This window comes from Rhinolophus sinicus, linkage group LG12 (assembly GCF_036562045.2).
Source record: "Rhinolophus sinicus isolate RSC01 linkage group LG12, ASM3656204v1, whole genome shotgun sequence".
NCBI lineage: Eukaryota > Metazoa > Chordata > Mammalia > Chiroptera > Rhinolophidae > Rhinolophus > Rhinolophus sinicus.
This window is the reverse complement of record NC_133761.1, coordinates 42260744-42288737: the sequence shown is the minus strand read 5'-3', so window position 1 is coordinate 42288737 and position 27994 is coordinate 42260744. Positions and strand designations below refer to the sequence as shown.

Below are 27994 nucleotides of genomic sequence, written 5' to 3'. Positions count from 1 at the left end.
GCACACAAAATCCTGCGAGAAGCCTTTCTCCTGGGAGAGCCTCACGCTGTGGACATCCCTGCAGCCCACAAACCTGCCCCCAGGCGAGCAGGAGAAAAGGGGCCCGGAATTCTTCCCAGCCAAGGCTGAAGCAGGGACCTGGCTCAGGCTTGTGTGTTCATCCAAAGGGAAGGCGGGTGTGAGAAGCCTCTCCCTGCTCAACCCGGTCGCGAGTCTTGCGTGAAGAATCAGCACCTCTGCACAACAGCACCGACCCTTACGGATACAAAACAAACCACGGAGAAGGGACTCAAAGCCACACCAAAGGGCTTGCGATGTGCAAACTGAGGTCCCACGAATGTTATTAAAATCTATTAAGAGGATTCTGGACTCCTTGAACCTAAGGAACAATTATTAAAACATAAAGGACAGGTCTCTCTATCTGCTTTTCTGGACAGCCTCATTTAGGAAGAGGCACAGGCTGTTCAATTTCTTCAAAAGCAAACGACTTGGGTGTAAGGCTCCCTTTACGCAAAGTGCCGTGTTCTAGACACAACCTCAGGGCCATCTTGGAGCCGGCTCTCAGCTTCCATGACCTACGAAAAGCAAAATGTCACTTCTCCTTGCCTCACAAAGGGTGTCCCCAGATAGCAGCCTTCTCCACACTACTGCTAAGTATTCTCCACCCTTCTCCTGCAACCCCTCCCTCCACTGCCCCCAAGAAAGGTCCCTTAGCACTCCCACTGCCACAGCTCTGGGATGTTTCCCAGCTCCCCAAGGCCAAAGATGCTGGGACCCCCATGGGATCCATGTTCTCGTCAATGCCCATGGAAAACACTGTGAGTGACTTTGTCCTCTCTTTAGGAAAAAGCCACCAGCTGCCCTGAGTAGTCACACTAAGTGCGTGGCCCTTGTCAAAATAAGCCCAGCAGCCTCGTGGCAGATCAACGAGTAATTCCCAGGTAGCTCTGGCAAATGCTCATACTTCTCAGACCCCGACTTGGGGACCTGCAGAACCACACCCGTGGCAATAACGCGGGAATGCTGAACCGGGAATTATCCACTTGGAATGTCCAAGATACTTCATTCATATCGCAGCCGCAGTCTCTGGGTAGAGCAGAAGCTGCAACCCGGTGTGGACAGTGGGGGAACCCCGACCCGCAGCCAGGTTCCCCGGAGCCCCACGGCTCCCAGACTCACCCACGCACACGGCATTCCTGCACCAGTCCTTTGCCTCGTCCCCCTTTTTTAAAAGGAAGAGTCAAACTTGTTTTCAGGGGGAGAAAAGTACTTCTAAGAGAAGAGATAAAGTTTTGAGCCTTGTAAGACCTTAAAGCTTACCAGCACCTAAAATTAGCTCCTCTGATAGACAATCTGTCTTTGCACGTCACACAGTGCAGCCACACACAAGGAAGGCCATGTGCCTGTGTCAACCAGGTGGAGCGTTTGGGGATGGAGAGAAGGCTCACTGTAGGGGAAGCACTGTCACGACAACTGTGTTTTGTGCGTCTGTCTGGTGAGGGGACAGGACAGTAGGAGGACACTGTCCCCTAAGCCTCTCCTATAGAGTTTCTTCCAAAGCACCGCTCCTTTGGCCCAGAGCCAGGAAAGGAGTCCGAGTTTCACAGGGCAACAGGAAAATTTGCAGGAACATGAGTCCTTACACAAACAAAGCAGAAACTACAACCTGTCAGAGTACAGGACCCACAGTTCCACTCACCACATAGTTTTTCCTCCACCGCCCTTACGCTGTTTATTAAACATTTACTCCTAGCCCAGAGCTTGGCAGAGCAGGACCTGAAAATGTGCTAAAACATCATGCAGATTGTGTCAAGAATCTTTTAAGTAGCCTAAAAAAGACCTCTGTGCTGTGTCTTGTCAAGTGGGAATACACTGGGCAGGCTTCAGAATTTCAGTTCAACAAACACACGCGGCACCGATGTACTGAGGTGCGGGGGGATGTGAGGCCATGTGCGCACGAGTGACCAGGGTCCAGGGAGAACCCGGCAGGAGCTGACCACAAGGTTCAAAGGGTCCCAGCCACTCAAAGGAAGGTGTGGGGACAGAGCCCCAGAAAGTAGTTTCCAGGCTCTCAGCCTCACATAGATAGGTGCTGGCTCTGGTAGTAAATGGCCATCAACTGTGATTGGATGGCCATCAGCTGTGGCTAGTTGGCCGTCAGCTGTAACCAGTGAGCCATTGGCCACTAATATAACTGCTGTGGCTATGCTAGGAGAGAGAAGAGAGAAAGAATGGGGGCTAGCAAGAAGATGGCGGCTGGGCTGGCAAGCATGGATGGCGGTTTGGGACTGTGTGGATCCAGCCTCCAGTGAGAGTATAGTGCCGCCAGAGAGAATATAGTGGTATGACTCCCCTACCTATGGCTCCGTGGGTGTTCCTTTTTGGCCTCACCATATCCTGCGTTCTTGTGTGGGGAGTGGGAGCAGAGACCCCGCAGGCCGCCCCGCACGACAAATGGCGCAGCGAGCAGGGTCTCCCGCATGACAGAATGAAACGACAAGGTGGGTGGAAATGCTTGTATTTATTGCAAAAACCAGAATTGCAATGAGACACCTTGGTGTAAGATACATTTAGGAAGTGCAATAGGAGGGAACTATACATGTATGCACACACATATAATTATATACACACACGTGTTTACATGTATATTATACGTGTGCACATACACACACATTTCCGCCACACACGCTTCCTAAATGCATCAGGCACCAGGGGTTTGTGTGTGGGTGTGTGTACACATATGTATGTACCTGTCTGTTGCCCACTTTCTAAGTGTGTCTCCATACTTACATGCGCCCACACACACAGATTCTGGGGCCAGGCAGCCCTGCATTTTAATTACACGTCTCTAACTTCGTGCTCTAACCTGGAGCCTGGTGACCTTGACAGGGTTACTGAGCTCTCCTGGCTGCTCATTTGCAGCATCAGGTCAACAGTATCTGCACCTCCAGGACTGTTACTAACGGACAGAAACATTGTACCAGTGTCCCCACTGTGCGCAGCAGAGAAACAGGCAGTGATGCTGCCTGGAGTTGTGGCAAATGAGAACACTTCCAGGACATGGTCCTTCATTTCTAATTGCTCATTGAACAAACAGTAAGTTGAATTCCTACTCTTCGCACGGACTGTGAGAAGCTGGATGTGTGAACAGGTAAGCCATGGGCCTGGCCCTCGCTCCTGGTGCTAATTAATAAATATTCACGCGTGCAGTGTCTGCCACACCACGCCACAGGTAAAGCCGTTCCTGAGAGCCAGAGGTCCCATCACCTTAGTATGAGAGGAGGTGAGAGCGGCGCGAGCCAGACTGGCGCTTCCTGCAGGCATCGGGCCCAAAGGAAGAACTGAGCCCTCCTGCCCGGAATCACAAACCCATGTGCAGAGCCAGGCCAAGCGAGATGCCAGGAGCGTGACTGAGTGAGCCTGCCTGGCAACCAACACAACATGGAGAAGAGGACGTGCCCTTCCAGGAACAAAGGCCAAACTACCCTGAAGCTGTCCACTGGGAGCCCGAGGGCGGGGCAGTTGCTGTACTGACTGGTCACAATGTAGCACACGCGACCCCCAAACGGCCTTCCCATCTCTGAGCATCACAACTCTGGATGCGTGGAGATCGTCGACGAGGGGTGAACCGTGTCCCATCAGCGCCCCCAAGCTGTGTGGACCAGCTGGAGATCCATGCAACATACTTGCATGTCAATGGTTTCAGGAAACTGGCGGCTAAGCATGTGTTTTGTTCACTGCCCTGGACTCCCAGAGACACCGGACGTGGCGTGCTGCAGCCCCTCCCCGCCATTCCGCCCACCCCAGGCTCAGGGACCCTGGTCACCACGGCAGAGCAGGGGGTGGCCTGTGCACGTGACGGGGATCAGCAGAATGGACGAAACGCTGCTGCAGAGAAAACGAAGCCGGGCAGGGTGCTCAGCCTCAGGGCCACAGCAGGCCAGGGCCCAGGCAGTCGGTCCCTGGCCTCCGCACAGATGCCCACATCCAAGATGACAGTGACACCAGGGCCTAAACCCAGTGTCTATGGTGAGAGGACGCTGCCACATCTCAGACGCCGTCCCCGCAGACGTGCTGTGCATGGTCGGGATCAGGAACGCGTCACATGCCTGGCGGGTGCCACGAATGGCTGAATCGATGGAACTCATAGCCAATCTCCCAGGCTCCCCAGGAGTGACCCCTGAGGCTGCACGCCACACCCTGGGCAGTCCCAGCATGCACTAGTAAATGCCTCCTGGAAATGGATTATAGCAAATCCATAGGCTGCCTGGGGTGAGAGCCTCCATGCCCATGACCTTGGGTTGATTTCTGTGGTCTAGAAAGGGTGTTTTTGGCGAGGGCCAGCCCACAGCAATCCCAGCAGCTCCCAGGGCCTGCGGCCCACACGGGGGCTAACATGTGGTTTGTTATGGGGACTACTCACTTTGGGTCAGGCTGGGCCACTAAGAGGGCCTGGTGGAAACAACCTGGTTAATCACTGGGGGAGGGAAACTGAGGCAGGAGGCAGCTGCCTGTGTTTGGAGAGGGAAAGGTTTAGCCTAGTCCCCTAACACCTGAGCTGTTGAGGTGTGCAGTGGGCAGGAACCAAGTGGCCTGGGGTGGGACAGCCATGTTCCTTCCAGGCTGTTGCTCCCACCCCGTGTTGGGAGGGGCCTGCCTGCCTGGGACCTTGTTCTTCAGAGGGTGCTGGCCCCAAAGTGGCCACAGTCAAGCCAAGTGCTCCACCCTGCTGGCCTGGCTACAGGGCCCTCCCTGGGGGAGGGGAGCCATGCCCCGCCTCCTTTTTCATCCCGCTGGATGTGTTACTCTTTTGTATTCTTAATACCTGCTGATAAAGACTGTCTACACTGAGCTGAAACAAGTTGTGTGCGCAGTTTAAAAAGAATGCTACCCCAAGGTAAGGCCCTTGCAGCTAAGAACAGACTGAGTGTGAAGGGGGGAGGCGTGGGCCAGCAGGACAGGGGGATCTGTGGGAGCACAGCACCCCAAGAAACTACAGAACATGTAAGTGTGCCTTCGAGTCTCATGACCCCACAAATAACCCCATGGAGTTCAAGTCTGTCCTAAAAAGAGTAAGTGTAAACAGTCTGAAGCTTCTGCAAGAACTACCTTATGCCAAATCCCTACTATAAATATAGACAAGAAAATGCAGAATCTGTTCTGGTTATTAACTACTAACATTTACATACACCTTGTTGCAAGGTACACTCATCATGTTAACTCATTTTTGATCTCTGAAACCTAAGTAGAATTAGTAACACCTACTTTACAGAGGCCAAACCTAAAGATTCAGAAATATGTGTTTCCCTAAATCACCAGTTTGGTATTAATGATACAATGTATAATTGATATGATACCATGCATGTTACGATGATTCTCCACTATTAGAAAATATTTCAACATTCCCTGACATATGAAGGAAAGATTAGTGTTTCATTTTTAATGTTAAAATGGAAGGAACAGCATTATTCACAATTGCCAAATGGTGGAAGCAACCCAAGCGTCATCCGCAGATCACTGGGTAACAAAGGTGCTCTATGCACACACTGATTCCTCACCTTGAAAGGAAGGACATTCTGACACAGGCTAGACATGGATGCACCGTGAAGACATTATGCTGAGTGAAGTAAGCCACTCACACGAGGTCCCTAGAGTCGCCACACTCAGAGGACAGAAGGGAGAAGTTGGGGGCCAGGGGCTGGGGGCTGGGCTGGGGTGTTAGTGGTTAATGGGACAGAGTGGCAGTTTGGGAAGCTGAGAAACCTTCCCAAAGTGTGGTGGTGGGGACGGCTGCACAGCAGTGTGAATGGGCTTAATGCCACTGAGCTGTGCACTTAAAAATGATGAAGATTACAAATTTTGTTATGTTACATATATTTTACCAGAATTTAAAAAAAATGTTTAAATTTTTAAAGAGCAAGTGAAAACACAGTAAAGAGACATAGTTAGTACACTGAACACTATAACCTCGATATGATAACAAGGGCGTCCCCTGAGCAAAGAACGGAGTGTATTACCGTTCCCATCACTAGTTCAAGAAATGAAGAGCCTGGCATGTAGTGTGACTGAGGGATCCCTGCCCGGAGCCCACAAGCCTCTCTTCCCCCCACCCCTCCAGCTGCACGCAGCTCCAGGCAGTGCTGAGCACGTCATGCAGCAGACTCAGGGGGTAGAGGGAAATCACTCTGTTTGCTCTAAACAAACCACTGAGATGGAAATGAAGGAATTACTCATTCTGCAGAATTGTCTTCCCATCTGTTGCCGAAGGGAATGAGGCTGAACTGGGCCTTTGCATAAATTAAATCAAAAGACAATACGCCCTCTAGGTTTCAGGTCCCTTTGATTGTACATAATTCAGACCAAACTGCTTCAATCCTCGAGAAGACATAAATGAAGGGATATTAAGGAGATCTGACGTGGCCAGCAGTTCCCAACCTGGTGCCCCCAGGATGCTAAGTGTTACAGGGGAGAAGTGGGAAACACTGAATTAATTATGAATTATGAAAGACTTTACCTAATGGATTAAAAAGTCTTTCAGATAAGGGTCAAGAGCAGAAACATTGAAGAGGTCCAGGTGAGAACAGAGGGAGGGAGGGGACAGAAGGGAGGAGGGAGGGGAGAGGAGAGAAAGGACAGGAGGGAGGGAGAGAGGGGAGAGGAGGAAAGGGACAGAAGGGAGGAGGGAGGGGAGAGGAGGGAGGAGTCAGAAGGGAGGGAGGGAGGAAGGGAGGGGAGGAGGAGGGGCTGCCAAGGGGCCCCCCAGGCATATCCCCCCAGTAATAAGCAGGCAGCATTTTCTCCTAATCCCTGGCCCCTGCTGGTCCCCTATGGCAAGACATGCATTTTAACAAGTGTCACGCTGAAGTCACTTAAGCAAATGACTGCAATGCACTGATAAGGAATTCTTTAGTCGTAATTATCACAGATGCGTACATATTTCATATGTTTGGTTCAGTGATTGAAATCTTTTTAAAGGGGATGTTTTCTCTCATGGCTGAACCTATACTGGCAGGTCCAGGGCGAGAAGACACAGTGATGCTGGCTGGTTCCCAGTCCTTAAAACTGAAAGCAACCCCAGCAGCAGCCAGCACTGCTCCCCGAGATAAGGATGGGGCCGACCTGACAGGCACGTGGCCCCTGGCTTGCTGTGGCAGTCACCCTCCTGCATACGGGCCACCCCCAAAGGCAGTGGGCATCAGCTCCCTCAGTGTTCAGGTACCTGGCAGTGGGCAGGGCCCCTCTCACCTGCCTCTTGCTGAGTCTAGTCCTCCAGGAAGGCTTCATGTACCTGCTTCTCTAGCAGAGCAGCCTGGCCGCTAGGCTCCAGGAGAGCAAGGCTGGGCCTGTAACAGCCCAGTGTCACATCCACAGGTCAAGGAAGCCAGCAGGCCTGCCTGGATTCAACATGGGGCAGTCACTCCAGCATCCGGGGCAGAAGTGGTGTCCACGGAGGAGAAACTTCTGGCACGTCGCTGGAGTCCCTCTACCACCACAGGAACCTGGAGACCCGTCTCCTCGGACGTCATTCACTCCAGAAGTCTTCAGCCCTGGTCTGAGAAGTGGACACCGGAACTCGTCACATGAAGAGCAGAGAGGCTGCCAGTTAAGGGCTTGGCCCAAGGAACCAACAGGAGTGGCCTCAACTCCAACACTACCACTGCCACGTTTGTCACTGGAGGTAAATCGAAGCTCTCTTTAGCCAACAGTCTCTTCATGCATAAAATGGGGATAAGAATGCTTCCTAGGGGTTTTCCAGGGATTAAGTGGGTTAACAGACCAAGTGCTAGGAAGAGTGCGTGGGGCAGCCATTCCTCGGGTCACCACTTTTATTCCCCACTGGAAGGTCACAGAAAGGACAGTCACCAACCACAGGGTCTGCTGACCATTACCACATTCTGCACCGGTTCTCTGCTGGCTGGATGTGGGAGAAGCCAGGCTCTAAGTGGCCGGCTGTCTGATGTCACTTACTCTGTCTCTGCCTATGAGAGACGAAAGATGGGGGACAATTTGTGAACCACAATATCTGGAGCGAGGGGCTGCTTTGTGATGGCCCCAGAAACGCAGGGACCACGAACTACAGATGACTCGAGCCCCATGATGAGAGCTCTACCTGCGTCCCTGTCACCACAGTGCGAGCTGCGGGCACCCTCGACACAGGTCAGCTTCCGTGTGTAGGAAGGGGGGCCTCCCCAGCCGCCAGCAGACCTGTGGGGGCTCAAAAGCAGACAGGGAGGCATGCGACAGGGCTCGCTCTGCATCTCCGTTCCCCGAATTGTCTGGCTCTCACCACATAGTTCTCTTTTGATCGTTTTTAGTCGTACTACATAGATTCCTTTGAACATAAGATCTCCAGATGTTTGGGGAAGTGTGCGACTTTAAACCAAAAGAACAGTAATGTTATTATTACCCCCATTTAATAAATGACGAAGCTAAGGCTTCGAGAGATGAAGCGCCCTGCCCAAGTTTACTTGGCCAAGAAATGCTCTCACAGAAAGGGCTTCACACGATGATTTCCTGTGTGAAATCTCCGCTTCAGCTTCAGAGACAGATTTAAATAAACAGTCACATGTCATCCCTGCATTTGGTTGTTGACATTTTCCTCCACCTGACACTATTCATTATGATGTTCGGTGACCTTTAAATGAAAGTCCATTGGATTCTTAGCAAGAGTGAAGGCTAACAAAATGTTTCTCCTTCATTAGGAAATGCTGCATTTTATCAGCAAATGAGAAGGGTGTGACCCAGCATGTTTCCTGTTCGCTCTGGCCACCAGGACACAATCTTGGGTCAGCAGACCTGCTAAGAGGCGTGGGGACTGGAGCCCTATTCGGCTGCTCTTGGGTCTCAAACTCCTGCTCCACAAACAGGGACCACAGTGCCTAGTGCAGAGCCGTGTGGAGAGGCGGACTGAGTACAGACCGGAAACACTCCCACAGGGCCTGGCCAGCAGAAGGCTCCCAATGTCAGCGCCCCTTCACCCTTTAAATAATTCTCCAGCCACTTCGTGTTTTCTTCTTTCTCCCTAAGCCCTCCTCCCCCAAAAAATTATTTGGCCCTAGATTTTTAAAATCTTGTTTTAATAAATCTGTGTTTAATATAATACACATGATTTTTCTTATAAGTGGCCTCAAATCTTTTCAGAAGTCTACGCAGCTTAAATACAAGGTCAACTGAGTTTGCGAACTCATCCTAGAAAACGTGCTACATGCCTCATATCAATCACTAAGGTCACCTTCCAAGTACTCCCCTTGGGAAGCTGTGCACTGACGCCAAAGCTGAGTTCACCCATCAAAGAAATTTTGGAACTCTTTTTCTGGAATGGCCATCAGAGCTGTCATTGTATTACCCTTGATGTCCTGAATGTCATCAAAATGTCTTCCTTTCAATATTTCCTTTATCTTCGAATAGAGAAAGAAGTCACTGGGGGCCAGATCAGGTGAGTAAGGAGGGTGTTCCAACACAGTTATTTGTTTACTGGCTAACAACTCCCTCACAGACAGTGCCGTGTGAGCTGGTGCATTGTCGTGACGCAAGAGCCATGAATTGTTGGTGAAAAGTTCAGGTCATTTTCGTCTAACTTTTTCACGCAGCCTTTTCAGCACTTCCAAATAGAGAACTTGGTTAACTGTTTGTCCAGTTGGTACAAATTCATAATGAATAATCCCTCTGATATCAAAAAAATGTTAGCAACATCGTTGCAACAAGTTCGAAAATTTAATTGTCAGGCCTTGTATACAACAGCCATCATCTAGAAATGGAAGGAAATTTCAGAGTTGTTGCATAAGGAATATAGAATTTGGAAATAAGGTTGGAAAATGTCACCCTCCAAAAATAAAGCCAAAAAGAATCAACAGAATGGAAGGCGTTAGCCGTCTGAGGCGACCTTTCCAGGAAACACCTCATGGTAGCTGGTGATGATTTAGAAACTCAGCTGATGACAAGGGTCTGTTTGAAATCTCAAAATCTCATCCTGAATACCTGAGAGGGAAAAATGAGGAAAACTGTAATCTAATTAAGTACAACACGTCGGGAAATCATTTTGCTGAACAATTACTAAAGACTGTTGAAAACAAAGTCAGACGTGTCAGTCAGCGTCCATTGTCTAGAACTCAGACACTACACAAGCTTTCTGAACAGAGGCTTTAACCTAAGGTGTTAACTAGGTCACTGAAAGGGCACGAAGGCCACGCTCAGGTGCAGGGACCCCACAGCCACCACCCTCACGACTGAGGAGCAAGGGAAGACTCTGGAATTACTGAGCCTGACAAACTCGGAGGAATTGGCCGGAGGCCCAGACGCTGAGGAGGGGTCGCTGCTCAGCTGGTGCTGGGACCTGAGGGGGTGGGGGCAATAGATGTGTCTGCCAGTCCCATAAACGGTTCCACCGGATTCCCCCATGGTAGCTGAGGTGGACAAGAGCTCATAGGCCTCTCACGGAAGCCAGAAGCAAGGACAGTCCCTCCGCTACCCCCATCCTGCTGGTCCCCTGGCCACTCCCTCCCGGCAGTGCATGCCAGGCAGCCACTGGCAGAGCAGAAAGGTGGTGAGCAGAGTCTCGAAGGCTGGAGCTGAAACAACAGCTTGATAAACTGCACACTGGGTTTTTGAAAAATGAGTCTCCATCAGTACCCCAGAGAGAGGGCACTGATTCTAGACACAGAAACATCCTGAGAATGGTGGAGGCCAATTCAGCAAGCTTCCACAGACGGGGCGCCACAGCCTGCAGGGGCCTCCACCACACACGTGCCCCCCCACTGACCAACGGCCGAGCTCCTTCACCAGCAGCTTACAGCTGTGAGTCACGTCAGCTGTGAGTCACGTCAATCCCAGTGTGTGACTGGTGACTTCCTAGGTGAACCACTCAAACTGAGTTTCCAGACGAACACGAGTCAGAGTGAGACCCCACTGCGGTGATCTTGGTCAAAGCTCGAACGCCACTCAGTGGCCCACATGTCAGACCATATGTGACTCACACACAGGAAGACTGATCAGTCCTTTTAAAGAAAAAAATCGTGAAAGCCCAACTGTTTCCACAAATGTGTGAGACACACACACACACACACACACACAAATTGTGCTAAAGTGAAGAAAACAGACACAAAACTTGAACTTGCCCTGGATAAACCTGCTTACACACTCTTCATTCTGCCCGGTTTATCCTCCAGCAGAAGCATCAGCCAAGACGGGGATCCTCAGGGCGACAGGCCCTCCATCGCCCCCGTTACCCCATCCGCATCAGCCTCTCAACAGCCACCACCCCACCTTTCCCAAAGGTCACACTGCAGGGAGAGGGGGGCAAGCGCTCAGTGGAAGGGTCCTGTCCTTGGGTGTGTGCACGGCCATGGGGTCAGCTAACATCACCTCCAATTCCAGGTCATAGGCAGTGTGACAACGAATGTCAGTGTCCTCTAATCGTGAAAACGTGCCCAGCACGTCCACTCAGCTGGTCCACGATCCAGAATAGTTTGTGCAGAACGATTTTTCCTTGCAAGTCATATCCTCAGGTCACTGACCCTCACATACGCGGTCAAACCTCCCCCCAAAACAACACAAACAAAGCCAGATTAAAATGATACAGAAAAATAAACTCCCTGACTGCTGGACTACTGAATACCCAAGTCTACACCCTACATCCGTTCATTCCAGAGCCTGGAAGAAACCTGTATTTTCTAAGTTCTAAACTGTCATTTTCGTTATCTGTTGTTCATTATTCGCGCTGTAAAGAGCAAGCTTCTTGGAGCTTCCCAAAGAGCTGCTGATGACTAAGGGCACGTGCCGGGATCACCACACTGTGTGTCGCTCGTGTCCTCCGAAACAGAACACCAAGCTCAAGCTCAAAGGCAGAACAGACCAAGCACACGTGCAGCGACACCACCACAATTTTCAGCAGTTATCGCCAAAAGATGGCAACTCAGCGATGCCTTCCTGACAATCTGTTCCCACACACAACTGCAGGGGAGTCACCTGGGAGCCTTTCCCAAAGCGCACACTCTGACTCAACGGGTCTGGGGTAGGTCTCAGGCATCTGTAGTTTTAAAATCTCCCCACATGTTCCTAAAGAGTGGCCTGATTGAAAAACCACTGGACTACAGTTTGGATGGGGGTGGAGGAGTAAAGAGAAAAAAAAACGCAAGCAGCAAGGAAAACCAATTCAGACACAGGAGAAGGACAGGGGAGGGGAGGTGACTGCAGAGTCTGAAGCTACCACAGTCCTTGCAATTTCATTTTAACGCAGTAAATTCAAGTGCCATCAACAAGCCAATCCCTTCACGCAGCATATACTTCACTGGTGAACTTCAGTCCTTAGCACAGCTTGTCACCCGATGAGGCAGCTCTCGGGGAAACATGGAAAGCAGCCCTGCAGGCCAGGCCCTCCTCTCCGGACAGCACGTGCAAGTGTGCGGGTGTGGGATGCTTGCTCGGTGCCTGCCCCACAAAAGAAGGGACGGAAGCCCCTCCCAGGCCCGTTCCCAGATGAAATGGTTCTGCCTGGGGTGGATGGAAAGCACACTGACCTCCACAGAACAACTGTACACATCTAATGAAGGCCATGCTCATATTCTTTGGCCAGAAACAAGGAAAGAACTGTGTACATACATGTGTACAAGTGTGTGTCTGCAGTTGGGAGACACAATGTGATTTTCCAGCTGGGTTAAGGAATACACACACACAATTTACTCAGCACTTCCTACCTACATGCCTGGCACAGGGTTGCAGGTACTTGACCGGCACCATCTCTTTTAACCCTTGTACGAGCTCCAGACAAGTAGGTCCTGTCATGACCACCCACAGAGAGAGTGACAAGGACACAGAAAGGTACCGGTCCAAGGACACACAGTAGTAAGTGAGGCTGAGGCCGGGACCACGCCACCTCTCCACAGCCCACTCAGCTGTCCCCGAAGCGACTACTGCATGGCAGGCACAGCTGGGCAGGACATGCTGTGCCCTGAACAGTTCAACGACGAGGTGTGAACTGCTCCATGAGCCCCAACCCAGGATATTCGGTCCACAGCTAAAGCCTCATTTCTGCAAAAGTTATGTCCTGCATGGGGTGAAATGAAGGAGGAGGAGCCAGGAGTGAAGAGAGAGGTGAGGCCCTCAGCACACAAAGAAACTACTCATTTTAAGGCTGCTTTCCTCCTCGGCCAGTAAGAACGCCCCAAAAGGTGTAAGGGGCCCCCACTCCTCAGACAGGCTGCGATCCCTGCTCTTGGCTAGACAAGCAGGGTCTGGAGATGCAGAACCCCATCCCAGGGGCAGGCAGCCCGACATCTGGGGGTGGGTCAAGAAGCGCTCAGGGCTGCCTGTAGCTCAGTTGCTGTCCTTTGCCTCAGGCACCACTTCCCTCAGCTCACACATGATCAGAGGATGGGGCAGTCAGGCTCCCCAGGGAAGGGCTGAGATGCCCAGCGGGACCTTCAACACATTCATACTCGCAGTTCTAGTCGGTCCCAATCATTCAGAGACACCGATACTCACAGCGTCCCCACTGTTATCACCCTGAAGAAACTAAATGCCAAAAGTTGACTATTTCCTTCTAGTCTGTGGGCACAACTTAACAGCCAGGACAGTTTTCTGAAAGGTAAGACCAATGCCTTAAAATGGGGATTCCAAATCTTGAAACATTTCAACATGATGCCGTCCCTGCTCCATCATCCCAGCTCCCCAGCTCCATCATCCCAGCTCCCCCGCCCCATCATCCCAGCTCCCTGCTCTATCATCTGGCTCTCCTCTTCCATCATCTGGCTCCCTTGCTCCATCATCCAGGTTGCCAAATTAGTACGTAAATGTGTATGTTCTGTGCCAATAGCTTCCTGTCTGTTAGCTTCAATGGTTAGGTTTCAGGGCTTGGTCCGCTGTTTCTATGTGTGCAAACCTCTGAAACAGAACTTTCCTTCTCACAGCTGTAGCATTCCCTATAAACAAATAACACTGAAAATATGGAAGGTATCTGAGCCAGAGTCTCCCCCAGCTCTGCACCAAGGGGGGTGGGGACAAGGACAGGCCACTACAGGGTGATGGAGCACTTGGGAGATCTCACAAGGGTGAGCCAGCTGCCGAGGCACTGAAAGGAGATGACCAGCCTGAATGTCTGTGGACCTGGAAAGGCAAGGTAGGACCTAAAGCCAGACACCCATGAAATTACCAACCCATAGCTCACTCCATCACCCCATTAATCCATTTGTTCAGTGCCCCTAGGAACACACAGTACACTTTGACCAATTACTGAATCTTAAAAAACGTAACCCCAATGGGACACTTTACCAGTGCCACATTCAGAGGTGCCTAACTCAGTGCCGTAGCTTCATCTTGAGCAAAGAAACGGGGACCTTCCCAGGACCACAGGGATTCCACATGGCCCAAGAGAGGGAGACAGACCACAACGGAAGGGAAGGCTTCCCTGCTGGGCACGTCTGCAACTGGTTTACATCCCCGTCCAATGAGTCACACTGCGATATCACCATGGCCCTGGGTATCTGCCTCAAGCTAGCCCCGCTCTCTGTCAGAGAAACCTTGCCAGAGTCGTCCCAGAAGTGTCTGTGGGGAAGTGAGCACACGGGCGGTAAAACCAAGGTCAGTCCTCACTAAACCGTCTCAGTAACGCCTCCGCCACATCACTAACTTCCATCAGACCCTTACAGGTGAGGAAAAGAAGGGCGACGAGCAGCCGTCAGCCTGGTCCTGACGTTACAGCGGCTCTTTGAGCTACGACCACCAAACGTCTGGGCTTTTCTGGGCTTGTTCTTCTTGAAATCATCACACAGTGTATCTATCAACCTGCAAACTAGTTCTCAGTTGTCTTAATTAGAGGCATCAGAGAAGCTGCTCGAACGCCATGCTAATTGACAGAACTAGCCCTCAGCCCTTGCAGCGGGGTTTTGTTGCGTTGCCACGATTGTTAATTTGTTCTACACTAGTCACTCACCTACAGTTTCAAAAGCAAGCTGGAAACTGAACTAATGAAACTGAAAGAATGTTTACTAATTAAAACCTTGTAGAAAAGTTTTCAAATAACACGCTGTATTCAGATAATAACAGCTCAAGATATTGAAAAAGCCAATTGCCAATTAGTTAAAAAATTAGTTTTACAGTCACATAGTTAAAAACCACATCCCAATGTAATTTTCAAAGACAACTTACAAGAGACGAAGGGTAGAACTGGGAAATAACCTCTTGGCACCTCACACAGCGGGGGGTAGAGGGGTCAGAGGGGGGAGGAATTCTGGCCCAAAGCTTCCCACCTCCCCCTCCAGTGGACCCAGCATCCACTCGGTGTCATGTGGCAGCTGGGAAGCCCCGCCAGCTCCCTGCCCTTCGGAGCTCAGTTTCCTCATCAAAGCAGGGGCTGCAGGCCCTCTGTCCTCATGCTCCTTCTAAGATCAAGATCCCAGGCAAGGTCAGGAGAGGGGCTTTCTGGGAAAGTAGCCCCATTTGCTTAAACACACCAGAGGGGGGCTGGCTCCAGTGGGAACAGGAGCCCGCAGACTCGTGACTGCCAACCACTCGCACAGCACGAGAGTTCACATCAACACCAGCTGTTGGCACTTCCATCCTGATTTACTCTCCACTGAACCCGATGATAGGTAAGTGAAGAAACTGAGGCACAGCAGGAAAGTAACTTGCCTGAGTCTACAGAGCTAACTGGAGAAACCAGAATTCAAATGCAGGCCAGTGGCCCATGCCTGGCATCAGCAGAGCCAGCTACCCCATTACAAGCTTTCCTGGACCATCACCCTGGGTTCTTCCTGGCTGACCAACAAGGCCGGAGCAGGAAGAGGCACGATGGTTTCCAAATGCCCCAGCGTGGACTTACTGAGTCACCCTGACACCAGCACTTGGTGGCCCAGCGGGTAGAGCCACCAGTGCTCGAAAACCAGCACATCACGCAAGGGCCTGGGCCATGGCCAACCAGCTCTACAGGCAGCTCCCACCTGAGCACATACCAGCCCTCCACAGAAGCCTCCACCCTCTGTGGAAAGCGACACTGGCCCCCACGGTGCTGCCAACGGCTGGCTTCCCAGTATGGTGCTGCCACGGATGCCACAGCGGGGTGAAAAACGAGACACCAGACCCTCAGAAAGATCTTTCGGGGCTAGTAGAGGCAGAAGGCCACCGCGTGCTCTCCACTGCTTAGGGAGAAAAACAAAATACCATGCCTCAAGTATAAACACTGCTGCAGAAACAGCATCTGCCAAGCCACATTTTCCCCAGGGGCGGACAAACTTTACCTCCATCCCTTTCCTTTTGAAAGGAAGAGACCCAGCTTACATCTTCCGAGGTAAATGTTTAGTGGTCCACACTGCTTCTTGATGCTGACCCATGTGCAGAGGGAGGGCGGGCCTCAGCAGCCCCTGCACAGGGATGTCCCCCGTGAGGCCACCAGCCTCCGTGAGCCCGTTTAGGAGGCAGGGTGGCCAAGCTGTGCCCATCATGCCGCCCAGCCTCAGGCCCGGAACTCAGACCACCCAAGAACCCAGACTAGGCCACCTCCTAGCTTCCCATCAGCAACTGGCAATAACAGGGGTTAGGGAACCGCTCACTAGCCCCGGTAATCAGCACCTTTCAGGCCTGAAGTTTCGGCTCACCGTTGACTACAGAGAAACCTGCCATTTGTAACTTGCTGAAGAAGACCGGGACCCGCTCCAAAGCCAGGTTTTAGGTTAGGGGGTGGGGCATTACAACTCTAGCCCCAACTTCACTCCTGCATGAGCCGTGGGGCACATTCATAACCGTGGGGTCCCCTGGAAATGATGTGGCTGCGGAGGTCCCTGCCGCCCCCAGGCACTCACGGAAAGACACATCGTCAGGGGCTCTAAAGTGTCTCCGGCATCTCAGTGACGAGGCTGAGAAGAACTGGAAACACCAGAAAACTGTAGCATTATATATTTGACAAAACCCTCTCACTGACAAATGCAACGTAAAACACGAGGCTTCCTGTTGGAGGAACCGAAAGAAATAGTATCTGTTTCTTAACGGTCCCCACCCTGGTCCCCAAGTCACACACAGCCACTAATGCACCATTTGTGACAGGAATCAAAACAGGCCAGGATGAGTGGAAAAGCTGGCAGAAGGGCTGAACGTAGAGACATGTCCTCTGCCCTCCAGGTGCCAAATGAGAAAGGGTAGTCAACACAGTAAGACAGCTTCAGGAACTCTGGGGAGGGGGACAGACAGGGTCTCTGGGCCAGCAAGCCGTCTGGTAAGTGAAGCGATCTCAGACACCTAAACTGATATTCCACCACAAAAATGCTCACCAGAATTAGCAATTCCCAAAGAATCTCGGCAATTCTTATAGAAGAAATGGTATCAAATGGAAGGATATTTTCCTGGTGACACAAGTGATAACTGAGGACCTTAGCTTACCCTGAAGCAGCCTCTGAAAGGCATCACCACTGGACATTCCTAAGTGACAGGAAATACGAGCATCTAGTGCCGTCTTCACTGCCTGCAGTTCTCTGATGTGCATGAAGTGTGCATCTGGGCGTCATCCCGGGTCCCTGGCTCACAGCTCCCCACACCCTTGGCATTTCCTGAGCAAGAACAGCCATGGGAGGGTCTTTTGTTATAACATTTGGTCTCTGGTCCTCAGTTCCTGAAATCACTTCAGAGCCATGAAGGTGAAACAGGTGTCATGTTATTCATAATAAGGCGCTTTGACCACAGCTGGGTCTATGCTGATGACTTCTGAAAAGCACCTAAGGATGGGGGCTGGTTGCCAGGGGAACCAACCATGATAGAGGGGTGGAATGTTTTTCAGGGGGAGGCGGGGAGGGAGGGATCAATCACCAATGGCCAGTGACTTAATCATTCATGCCTATGGAATGGAGCATCCATAAAATCCCAAAGGATGGGGCTTCCAAGTGCCGTCGGGTTTGGCTCCACGAGGACAGGAGTTTCTTTGTTGGGACTGTGCCCACTGTAACCCTTCCTCCAGCTCTTGATTCATATGCTTTAATACGCTTTGTAATGTGTAGGTGATCTAGTGAGGAAATGGGTTTCCCGAGTTCTGTGGCCACTCTAGCAGATTAATGGAACCTCGCTCTGATTTACAGCCAATCAGTCAGCAGCCAGGTGACAACCTGGACTTGCGATTGGCATCTAAAACCAAGGGCAGTCTCGTGGGACGGAGCCCTTAGCCTGTGGGATCTGAGGCCATGTCAGTGTCAGAACTGGGTTGAACTGTAGGACACCCAGCTGATGGTGCTGTAGGGGAACTCTCCCCACCCCAGTACCCCAACAAACACACACATTGGAAACTGGGAGCAGAAACCTTTTACTGATCCCATCACAAAGTCATAAAATTGTTTTTCAAAAATTACTAGTTTTCAGCTGGTTTGCTAATTTAAGCTGCACATATCTACAAACTTCTTTTTAATTTTTTTAATGAAAATTTCAAAAGTACAGAAAAGTAAAATAGCATGAAGAACCCCATGTACCCATCAGGCAACTTCAACAACACATTTGGCCAATCTTGTTCCCCCATAACTTTCCCGAAAGACATGATACCTTTGCATCCATAAATACTTTAGTTTATATCTACAAAAAACAAGGATTTTCAAAAAAACATAACCCCAATGCCATTACTGACTGCCACTAATAAAGCTAATGATAACATGCCCACAGTATGTCAACCAGGCTAACTGGCTGATAGAAAATGCTTGAAAACGTTTCTGAATGCGTTCACACCCCTCAGCTGCTCATCTCTCACAAATAAGCAGCAGGAAGGACTTCTGTTTACGTGGACTCGGGGGTTGGGTGTGACCGGATGCAGATGGCACGTTCCAATGAGGGCCACCATGCTCCTCGATCAAGGATGGGCGGCCTGCAGCTGAGTGCTCAGAAAGGTGAGGGATCTGACACGGCAGCAGAACTCATCAATTCTAACACGTACTTGTTTTCACAGTTTAACATGAAATTGGGATGCATCGCACCGGACGACACCTTCCGATGCTGTGGGCCATGCAAGGGCCATGATGCACCACCGTTACCAACACACGTCAAACACACAACACACTAGTGCAGGCTGCAGGACGCATGTCAGTGGTTTGCAGGAAAATCCCAGAAACAATAAAGCACTCGTAATCACTAGAAACCAAACCAAGTAGGATAGGAATGGATGGTGAATTGGGGAGTCAGGCAAAATTTCCAGAAGAGTGAAAAGCTGGCTAAATCTACATAACTGCCAAGCAATGTTAGAGCCCAGAACCAAGGGTTCGTCATGCTCTCAGAAACTGATTTTAGGAAATGCTGCATCACCAAAGATCTTGGTACAGAGGATGACTCCATCTGGGGAAAAGAGGCAGAAACATCTCGGAGTCAAAAAGTGGACACCAAAAAAGTTTCAGGAATACCTCACCCAATGTATTTCAGGTCTATTTTCCTTCTTATCTATGCACAAAAGTGATACACAGAAAAATCAATGTCTAATTAAGTCTAAAAGAGTTAAATACATAGAAAATAAGTGTTAACTGATAAAGAAACCATTGTGACACAGTTCAATGGACAGTGTTTTTTCTTTCCTAGTGGTACATAAAATAATGGCTTTACAAATAATAGCATCTTAGATTTTATAAAAAGAGGTATATTCCAGACACAAAGATTAGAAATCAGTGACCATCAAAAGGGAGACAGGAAGAAAAACAAGTGGGTGAACTTACTGGCTCAGGGGGACAGGGAAGGGCGAGAGTGAAACAGGAAAAGGGGTCACAGAGGACAGGCTCAAAATCTAGGTCAGTGGGAAGGCCCCTGAGGCAGGAAGGGCTGAGGCACTGGGCCAGCCAGCTCATCACCCAGGACAGCCACAGAAACCCCCGAAACGAGAGCTACCCCCACTTACCAAACCCTGATTACAGGCTGCTTAATTTATGGGCATCTCAGACGTGCAGGCCTTAATTTGCATCAGCTCCTCAAGCTCTCATCATCTAAGGTGATTCATCTAAGGAAGACAGACCCTTCCTGTGAAGTGTGTCATCTTTCCAGAGCAGCACCTTTTTGGAAATAAAAAGTTCACTCCTTGGACTGGCCTCTGGAGCACGGAGGAAGAAACCTCATCAGTTGCTCGGGAGTCTGAAGGTCTTTAATGTAACGTTGGCCTCCATGTAATGTTTCAGTGGCTTTACCCAGAAACAAGCCAGAGGCATGGTTCATGATCCCGTAAAGCTTGTAACGATCTTCATAAACGCCGATGGCTTCTATAGAAAGCAGCTGGATGCTCTCACCTGAGACCAGGAGGACCTGCAATTTCCCACCGTCCCATTTCCCTGAAGTGGCTGTGGCAGTGAAGTCACATGTCCGCTTTATTTTCCACAAATACTGTAGATCACAGAGCCTCAACCTTACCCACACTGCCTAAAACCACCTCTCCAGAGCCAGGGCACCAGACGGGCTTGTGACCACCTCTGGTTTCCTGCAATAATCAAATTAACAAGCCGCCGTCACCCACAGCAGCTGGCAGAGGTGACGTCACAGTGGAACTCCTGTGCCAGAGCAGGTGCACAGGGACAAGCGAGGATTCATCATTACGTGTAATGTGTGTGGAAAGGATTCCACAAACGTGTGGTGACCTCATGGTGTGCCTGACAACAGACAACAGACACTTCCCCAGCCCGCCACAGCACGTCACAGAGACAGGCTCGGAAATAAGCGCCACGGTGTTTCCACAAGCACATTCCACTAAGTGTCCGAGCAAAGCCACTGCAGGCGCCTACCGCAGCCTGGTCCACGATGGGAGACGGTGTGAAGCAGGGGCACCATTTCTTGGGCTGAGGACACATCACCCAGGACCCTGTGTGGACAAGACAGCAGACCCACGGCTGCCACGGGAAAGCCACTAGGCACGCCACGGTGCACACGGCAGCCCCAAATGTCAACCGGGTCAATGTTGGGGACCCTGAACTGGAGCAACTCCTGCCACCCAAGCACTCCATCCCTGCCACAATGCGTGTTCTGACTTGGGCTCTGGGAACTCGGCAACTGCCCCCAGCCATCCTGGCCATTCCTCCTCCCAAACAGTGACACCGCTAGGGCTGGGATGGCAGGTGGGCGGCAGGAGGGGTCTGAGAGCCTCCCAGGAGGACACAGGCGGATGGAGCAGGTGCCAGGGAGAGCGGCCCAACAGGGTGGCAAGTGCCGTCTTCAGGCAGCCACCCCTCACAGCGGCTGCTTCATGACATGGGGCTGGGCACAGGAGAGTGGCATTTAGACAACCCCCAGAGCCCAGGAAAGCTTTTCCAGTGCAAGCCCAGGAGAAAGACTGTGACCGCTTTTGGTTTTTCAAATCCAGACCTGATGAATCACTGCCATCTACATCCCACATGCTAAGAAACCCAATCCGTTTAAGGTGACGTTTCCCGGGCCCGTAATACCGGTCATGACTAAATGCGAAAATACCAGTGTCTCAGCCTGTCCTGCAGAGTCAGTGAGAGAGCAGGAGCACGGAGCTACCTGCCTGGGCAGGCACTGCGGGAGAGGAGGGGACCCGCTCACTGCTGGAGCTGGTTTTTATTTCCTGGAAATGGGCACATTGTCAGAGAGGAGAAAGGGGAACTGGACAGGCATTTTTCGTACTTCAAGCACATGGCCAAGGTCAGAGCATCCTCACCCCAGGTAAGAGAGCAAGGTCACAGTCTTCTCTGAGGGCACAAGTGTCAGCTGGAGAGCAGACTCGAGGTACCCATGTCCTCAACAGACATGTAAACGGCAGAGCGTGCCTCTGAGCCCCGCCTCCTGGCACCCACCGGGAGGAGGTGCTGGTGGACGACCCTCCGAAATGGCAGTCTGGAGGCAAGGCCTCATGACCTCAGTGGTGGACCGAGGGTCCCCAGGAGCAACACGGACATCCTCAGGGAGAAGGTGACATCTCGGTCACGGCGGCAGACGAGGCCAATGCCTCTTTCGGTCCTATGATCCATGTTCAGGTGCCCCTGTGGCCTGGGACAGAGGAGGGGTCTGAGAGACCCCTGTGGTGGCAGATTTCAACTCTAGTTGCTGATCATGGAGAAGGGATCATGGGGGTGGGGAGGCTCTCAGGGTCTCAAGAGAATGGCATTTACTTAACAAGCATCACAGCAGGACTTCACTGTTTCCATCTGTACGGCTGCACGGGTGTATCTCCATCTGGGCATCTGCTGGCTTTACGTCAGCGTCATCCATGCAAACACACCTCCGAGAACAGGGTTCACAGGAGAAGGGGTGCGGGGCAGGCTCGGCTGGGTCGAGCTGCTGTCTCACCCCATGAACGCTGCTGGGCCGGCTAGGAGACTTCACTCACGGGTTTTCCCAGGAATACCTTCCCCTTCCTGGGATCCCGGCCAGAAGTTCCATCAGCTCTCGCACGTGCCTACGGCTGGGTCTCTGCTCCAGCAGTCCTGCCACCTGCTTCCACAAAGCCGACTGCCTCTGGCTCTGTGTGAACTTAGACCACACAGCACTGCCTGCTCTGAAAGCAGCCCTCTCAGGCCACCATCCTTCTCCCCAAATGTCTGAGAAACGCAAATGGCAGCGATAGGAAATTATGTGCACACCTACGTCACCCCCAGCCGCAGCCATTTCCCTGACCACCTCCCAAACACCTCTGCTCTGATCCACAGGACCCAGCTCTCTCCAGGACTGCTTCCTGGGCCTCCTCACCCCACCCCGAGGTCTGCTGGGCAGCTGCCCCAGACTGCCCCAGTCCCTGCTGGGTACAGTCACTTTCTTCTCATTTCGCTAGAGGGTTAAGGGAAGAGCTCATTATTTCACACTGTTTATCAGTCACAATCTGTTTCCATTACGTCTGAGAACCCAGGGGGCAGCCACAACATAACTCCAGAATAGGAAACTTTGTTTTCTTTAGAAAAAAGTTTACGTTACAGCGCCTGTTTATCTTTCCAGCAATTGCCACCGCCCAAGCCCAACCCCAAACTCTCACCTCCAATTGAATTTCTTTAAACTCCAAACTGATTATAGGTGGCGGGGTGTGGTGTGGGTCCCCCCCCCTCAAATCCCCACAGGCAAGCTCACAGATCTGCTGACGCCCAGCAAAGCGCGTGGCAGCCGTGTGTTCAACCTCAAACCAAGCACACTGGAGTGATGACAGCCATCCCCCTCAGGCCAGGAGAAGAGAGGCTGCAGGGGTGAGGAGAGCCCGGCACCCTGCTGGGGAGCAGAGCAGCCTCATCACCACAGGAAACCTCCACTTAGGGACACGTCCACAGTGACACTCAGACTGTTTACACACCAAAGAAAGGTGTGTCCTCAGCGCACTTTCCTGCTGGCTGCCCACTGACCCTACAGCTGGAAACAAGAGAACTGGCATGGGGTCTGGAACACTTCCCAAAAATGGCAGTCCTTTGTGTCATTCCAGGTTACCAGTACAAGCCCAAATGAACCAACCAAATCCTGGAGGAATGGAGAGGGGGTTAAAGAAAAGAAATGCATCAACAATGTTCCAGATATCCAGAAGACACACAAGATTCCTGGTTTACTGTATTTTCAAATGTATGTTCAGGCTTTTCTTTTTCTCTCTCCCTCCCCATACAATTTATTCAGCACGGACTATTTGCCAGAACCTGCTAATGGCATTTAGCCCTCGGCCACAAGGTGAAAATGATTATCCCCACTGTAAAGATGAGGAAAGTGAGAGTCAGAGAAGTTCTGTAAATCAGCAAAAGTCACTAAGCAGAAAGGAGAAAAGCACTCACTCAGTGCCCGTAAATGGATCTGTGCTATTCCCATTCATTTGAATGCCCACTACCCAGTTCAGAGAACATTACTGGTTCTCTATGATCAACCAAATTAAGGACCAAGAAGTTGGTTTGGCATTTGAAGCCATCTACAACTTAGTCCCAAACTCCTCCTCTAATTTTACACCCTAATGTACCATGCTCCAGCCAGTTAGGCCCCGACCATTCCAAGAGGAGTCCCCCCACATACCCGCAATGTCTTCTACAAGGTCAAGGCCAAAGTCCTCCCACCCTGGGACATTCCCCTCCTAGCCCCCAGGAAGGCTGCTGGAAAGTGAACAGGCTGCCTCAGCCCTGGGTCATGTCCTCTAGCTAATGCTTCCTCTGACTTCCCAAGGACGCAGGGAACACAGACAGGGGCTTAGGCCAGACACACTTTCAGTAGAGATCATTTTTCACATGCTGGAAAACCCTTCTGTTTCCATCCTAAACAGCCCACTTCACCCAGAGGCAGGTACATTTTCAACAGAAATCCCTTCCTCCCTTCTGGGGCTCCAGCCACTGCCAACATACCAAGGCCCAGGGGAGCCTGTACCATAATTAAGTTCTAAAGCATTTAAGGTGCTCAAAGGAAAGGCATCCTTGAAGTGCAAATCATCAATTTACTGGAGAAAGAGCAAAATGTCCGGAGTGAAGGGCTCTATACAAACGTAAATGAAACAGAACTGTAAACAACTTGATGCATAATTGATTGACCACACCCCCTGAACCTGACATTGAGTCCAGTTGTGCAGCAAAGCCCGGCCTGGTCTTCAGCACCCACTTCTGTTTAGTTTATTAAATCTGCAGTCTGAGGTAAGTTGGCTTTCTGGGTTTTGCCAAATGGAGAATAACAGTTCTGAGATGAGTTATTTAACAGGCAGGGCACACAGCAACGAATGGGGTTGGGGCGCTGAAGCAGCAGAAATATTAGACAGATAATCCCCCAAAGCCTAATACTGAAGGCTGGTGCCTGTGAAAAATGTCAGGGTGCAGAGAAATCAACTAAATATGGGCTTATAGCCTTGACTTGACTAGTAGGAAACAAGAGAAGAAATGTAAGTCCACTTACATCTAAAACACTATAGCGAGTATTTAGATTCAGCCCATACCTGCACCACAGTATCTGTTTATGTCCCTACTTTACAAGCTAAGAATAACTACATATTTCCTTTTATCATGAGATAGAGTAAATTCGAAGAGACTTTCTAGTCTCTAAATCCGTGGAAAGAACTCAGGAGGAAGAAAGACTATACCGGTTCACAACCTTGATCAGAAAACTCAGGACAGCACAGTTCTATTTGCCGTCCAGAAAGTCTTAGCACTTTCCCTTTGCAGCAGGGTCCACTGCACGAAGTTAATGAGTCTTCTTACTGCAATTTCAAAAGTGACTGCATTACACACCTCTTCCTCAATCCACAAATCGCTAAACCATTCTAAGGGCCAGGATTAAATGTTATGGTTCGTTGACAGAAAGAATAGAATCCCAAATCACCAATCATTGTATAACCATTCCTTTCCCACACTTTTTTTTCTACATGGTCTCGTCCCTTCTATGGCCACCAGGCCACAAGGAGTTCTTGAATTTTTTTTTTTTTTTAACCTAAGGATCACACATGGAAGACCCCTCAAACACTGTCCACCAGCTGAAGCCCACCCACCAGAGGGAGTCCCTCTTCTGCAGATGCTAAGGCTACACTGTGGCTGTTTCTAATCACATGTGAAAGTGGTAAACCAAGAAAAGACATACCAAGCATGGCTTATCCATTTGGTTTTCTTTTGCATGAAAGACAGAAAGCTTTGCCAGGTCTCACCAGCACATCAGGCAGGCTATGCAGACCCATCTTACCGGGAAGCAGTTTTAAAATAATTCCAGTTTAACATGCCCCCAGTTTTCACTATGGCAGCAGCTGCTCTGCTTTCCCTGGGTATACCGGCTCTTTACCAGTCAAGAATAAACGGAGACTTGGTGTACACATACAACAGTTCCTTGCATTAAAAAAAGAAGAAATAGGGCTAATAGTACACTGTCAGCTCCGACCCCAAGCCAGGCCAATTCAGCACATGGAAAAACTATTTTTCATTTCTGCCCCCCGGATAGAGTAAACCTGTGAAGCTTACCAAGAACCAAATAAAGCACCTACCTCTCTACCTAATACCTTCATCTGAGAATGAAGATGAAGGAAGCAAGGAAGGAAATCTCTAAAGCAGCCGAACTCAACGCTGACATTCACAGGTCTTAAGGCTAGATAGAGTCTGATCATGCCCAGTTCCACCCGTTTGGCTTGTTCCAGGGTACCGTTGCCTGGTTCCAGCCCAACCCGTGGTCCACCTCCATTAACTCAGAATTTCCTGGGTTTGCGGTGACAGTAAACGTCAGAGGAATTGGGTTACAGGATTTTGGAAAAGATAAGGTTGCTTTGTCAGCCTATGAACCACCAAACACCACAAACAGCGCGGGGCGACATGTGCACAGCCCAGAGCCCTCCTGGCCCAGCAGGCGCACGGCCCAGGACTGCGCTGCCTGGCTTCCCTCAGTTTCCTGCCGAAGCGCAGGGCAGTCCAGGGCGCCGTACGCGGTCCCCACGGCCTAATCACTTGGCCCTTGGGGCCTGTCCAAAACACACTCGTAGTAGAGGGGCTGTGCCCGCCTAACGGGGGAGTGAGGCTGGTGAATGCCAGCACAGCCGGCGTGCGCGGGAGAGCCGGGGCCGAGTCCGGCAGAGTGTAAGTGGGGGCCGGGAGGGGAAGGTCGGGGACGTGGCCGGCCTCTCTCCGGGCGCAGAGGCGCGCTGGCCTCCGCTTACTCCGGCCCAGGGGAGTCTGTTTCGTTAGGCACGGAACTGGCTGCGCCTCTTCCCCACGCGGGGTGACACGGGGGAAAGGGGGTAGGACCTGAAACGGCTTGTATCAAAGAGCTAAAAGGAAACTTGGACGCCTCTCTCCTACTGTACATGACACGCTGGAAAGGCGGCTGCCTCTCTCCCCTTCCTCCCCACCCCCTTTTGTGTTTCCCAACATGCGCACCCCTAAACTTCCCACCGCAGGGGATGGGGCTCCGGCGGCCGGACAAGACTCAAATTATGTGGAGCAGAGAGGGGACGTCTACGGAGGAGAAAGGGGGCTACAAGAAAGGCGTCCGCGGTCCCCAGCCCTGAGGGGTGGCGCCGGCGGGCCTTCTCCCGAGCTCGGCGAGCGCGGAGGGGCCGGTGCGCCCGCTGCCCCGGGCACTCGGCGGGGAGCCCTTCAGGGCCCGGCGGCCACGTCTGGCTGAGGGGCCGGGGCGCGTCGGCGCCGGGAGGGCCAGGCGCGGGGGCGGCGGGAGCGGGGTTCGGGGGGCCGGGCCGCGGGCCGGCGCCCACTCACCTTCCTGCCGGCGCCGCCGGCCGCGCCAGCGGCCAGCGCGGAGCCGCCGCCGGAGTACATGTAGTAGGCGATGCCCAGCACCCACAGGAAGGCGAAACACAGCAGCATCCGCGAGCGCCGCCGCATCCTCCCCACTCGGCCGCCGGCCGCGGCGCCGCTGCTCGCGAGTGCTGCCTGGGCCGGCGCGGGGCGGAGGAAGGGGAAGGGCGGGCGCGGCTCCTCCTCCCGCGCGGGCTCCCGATCTGCCGGCGGGGGCGGCGCGCACTCGGCGCCGAGCTCCGCCCTAGGCCGGGAGCTCCGCGCGGCGCCTGAGCAGGAAGCGGCGGCCAGGGGGTCAGGGAGCAAAGGGCGACCAATCGGCGGGCGGCGGGGCACGGGCGCGAGCGGAGGAGGGGAATCACCGCGTCCCCAGGGCGGCAGCAGCCGGCCGCCCCGCCCCCTCGCGTCCTCCCTCCGCGCCCGGCCGCCCCAGTGAGTGACAGGTGGCTGCCGGGACCCGAGAGGAGCGCGCACGCACGTGCACACGCAAGAGGGACACTTGGTCCCTGCTGCCTCGCGCTGCCCTGCGGACGCGATCTCATCAATCCCCGGTCTTCGTGACCACCTCAGACCCTTAGCAGGCTCCGTCTTATTGACCCACTGACCCTCCTGGAGCTGACTCAGCTGCTGCCCGCTGCAGCTTTCTTTCTAATTTTGCAGCAAAACATCCTGATCGCAGGTGTCAATTTATTCAGTTAGGCAAGCAGAGGTGGGGGCCCAGAGCTAGAAACGGAGAGGTCGTCTTCAGGGGAACATTTTTCTGAGGATGAACACAGCGCTAACAGCAGGGTTTTTGTTTTGTTTTAAGTAAACTTGAAATGAGGAAGAAGGAAAACAATATACATTTTTAAATCTTTTAAATTGGTTGCTTTCTGAAAAGAAGAAAG

General features: G+C 51.8%; 1 protein-coding gene across 2 annotated transcripts in view; it reads right to left on the bottom strand.

Moving 5' to 3' along the window:
• GALNT2 (polypeptide N-acetylgalactosaminyltransferase 2) overlaps window positions 1-27353 on the bottom strand; it is a 169248-nt gene extending 141895 nt beyond the window's left edge. Inside the window, exons 1-2 of one of the 2 annotated variants that reach the window (XM_074316434.1) lie at window positions 27069-27208; window positions 7246-7552 (exon numbers count right to left, since the gene is read on the bottom strand). In XM_074316434.1, coding sequence (XP_074172535.1) covers window positions 7246-7284 — 39 coding nt within the window. In that variant the 5' untranslated portion in view covers window positions 7285-7552; window positions 27069-27208. Of the gene's footprint in view, window positions 1-7245; window positions 7553-27068 lie in introns of both variants that reach the window. The other variant, XM_074316435.1, reaches the window with a different exon arrangement.
• Between the last annotated feature and the right edge of the window lie 641 nt (window positions 27354-27994).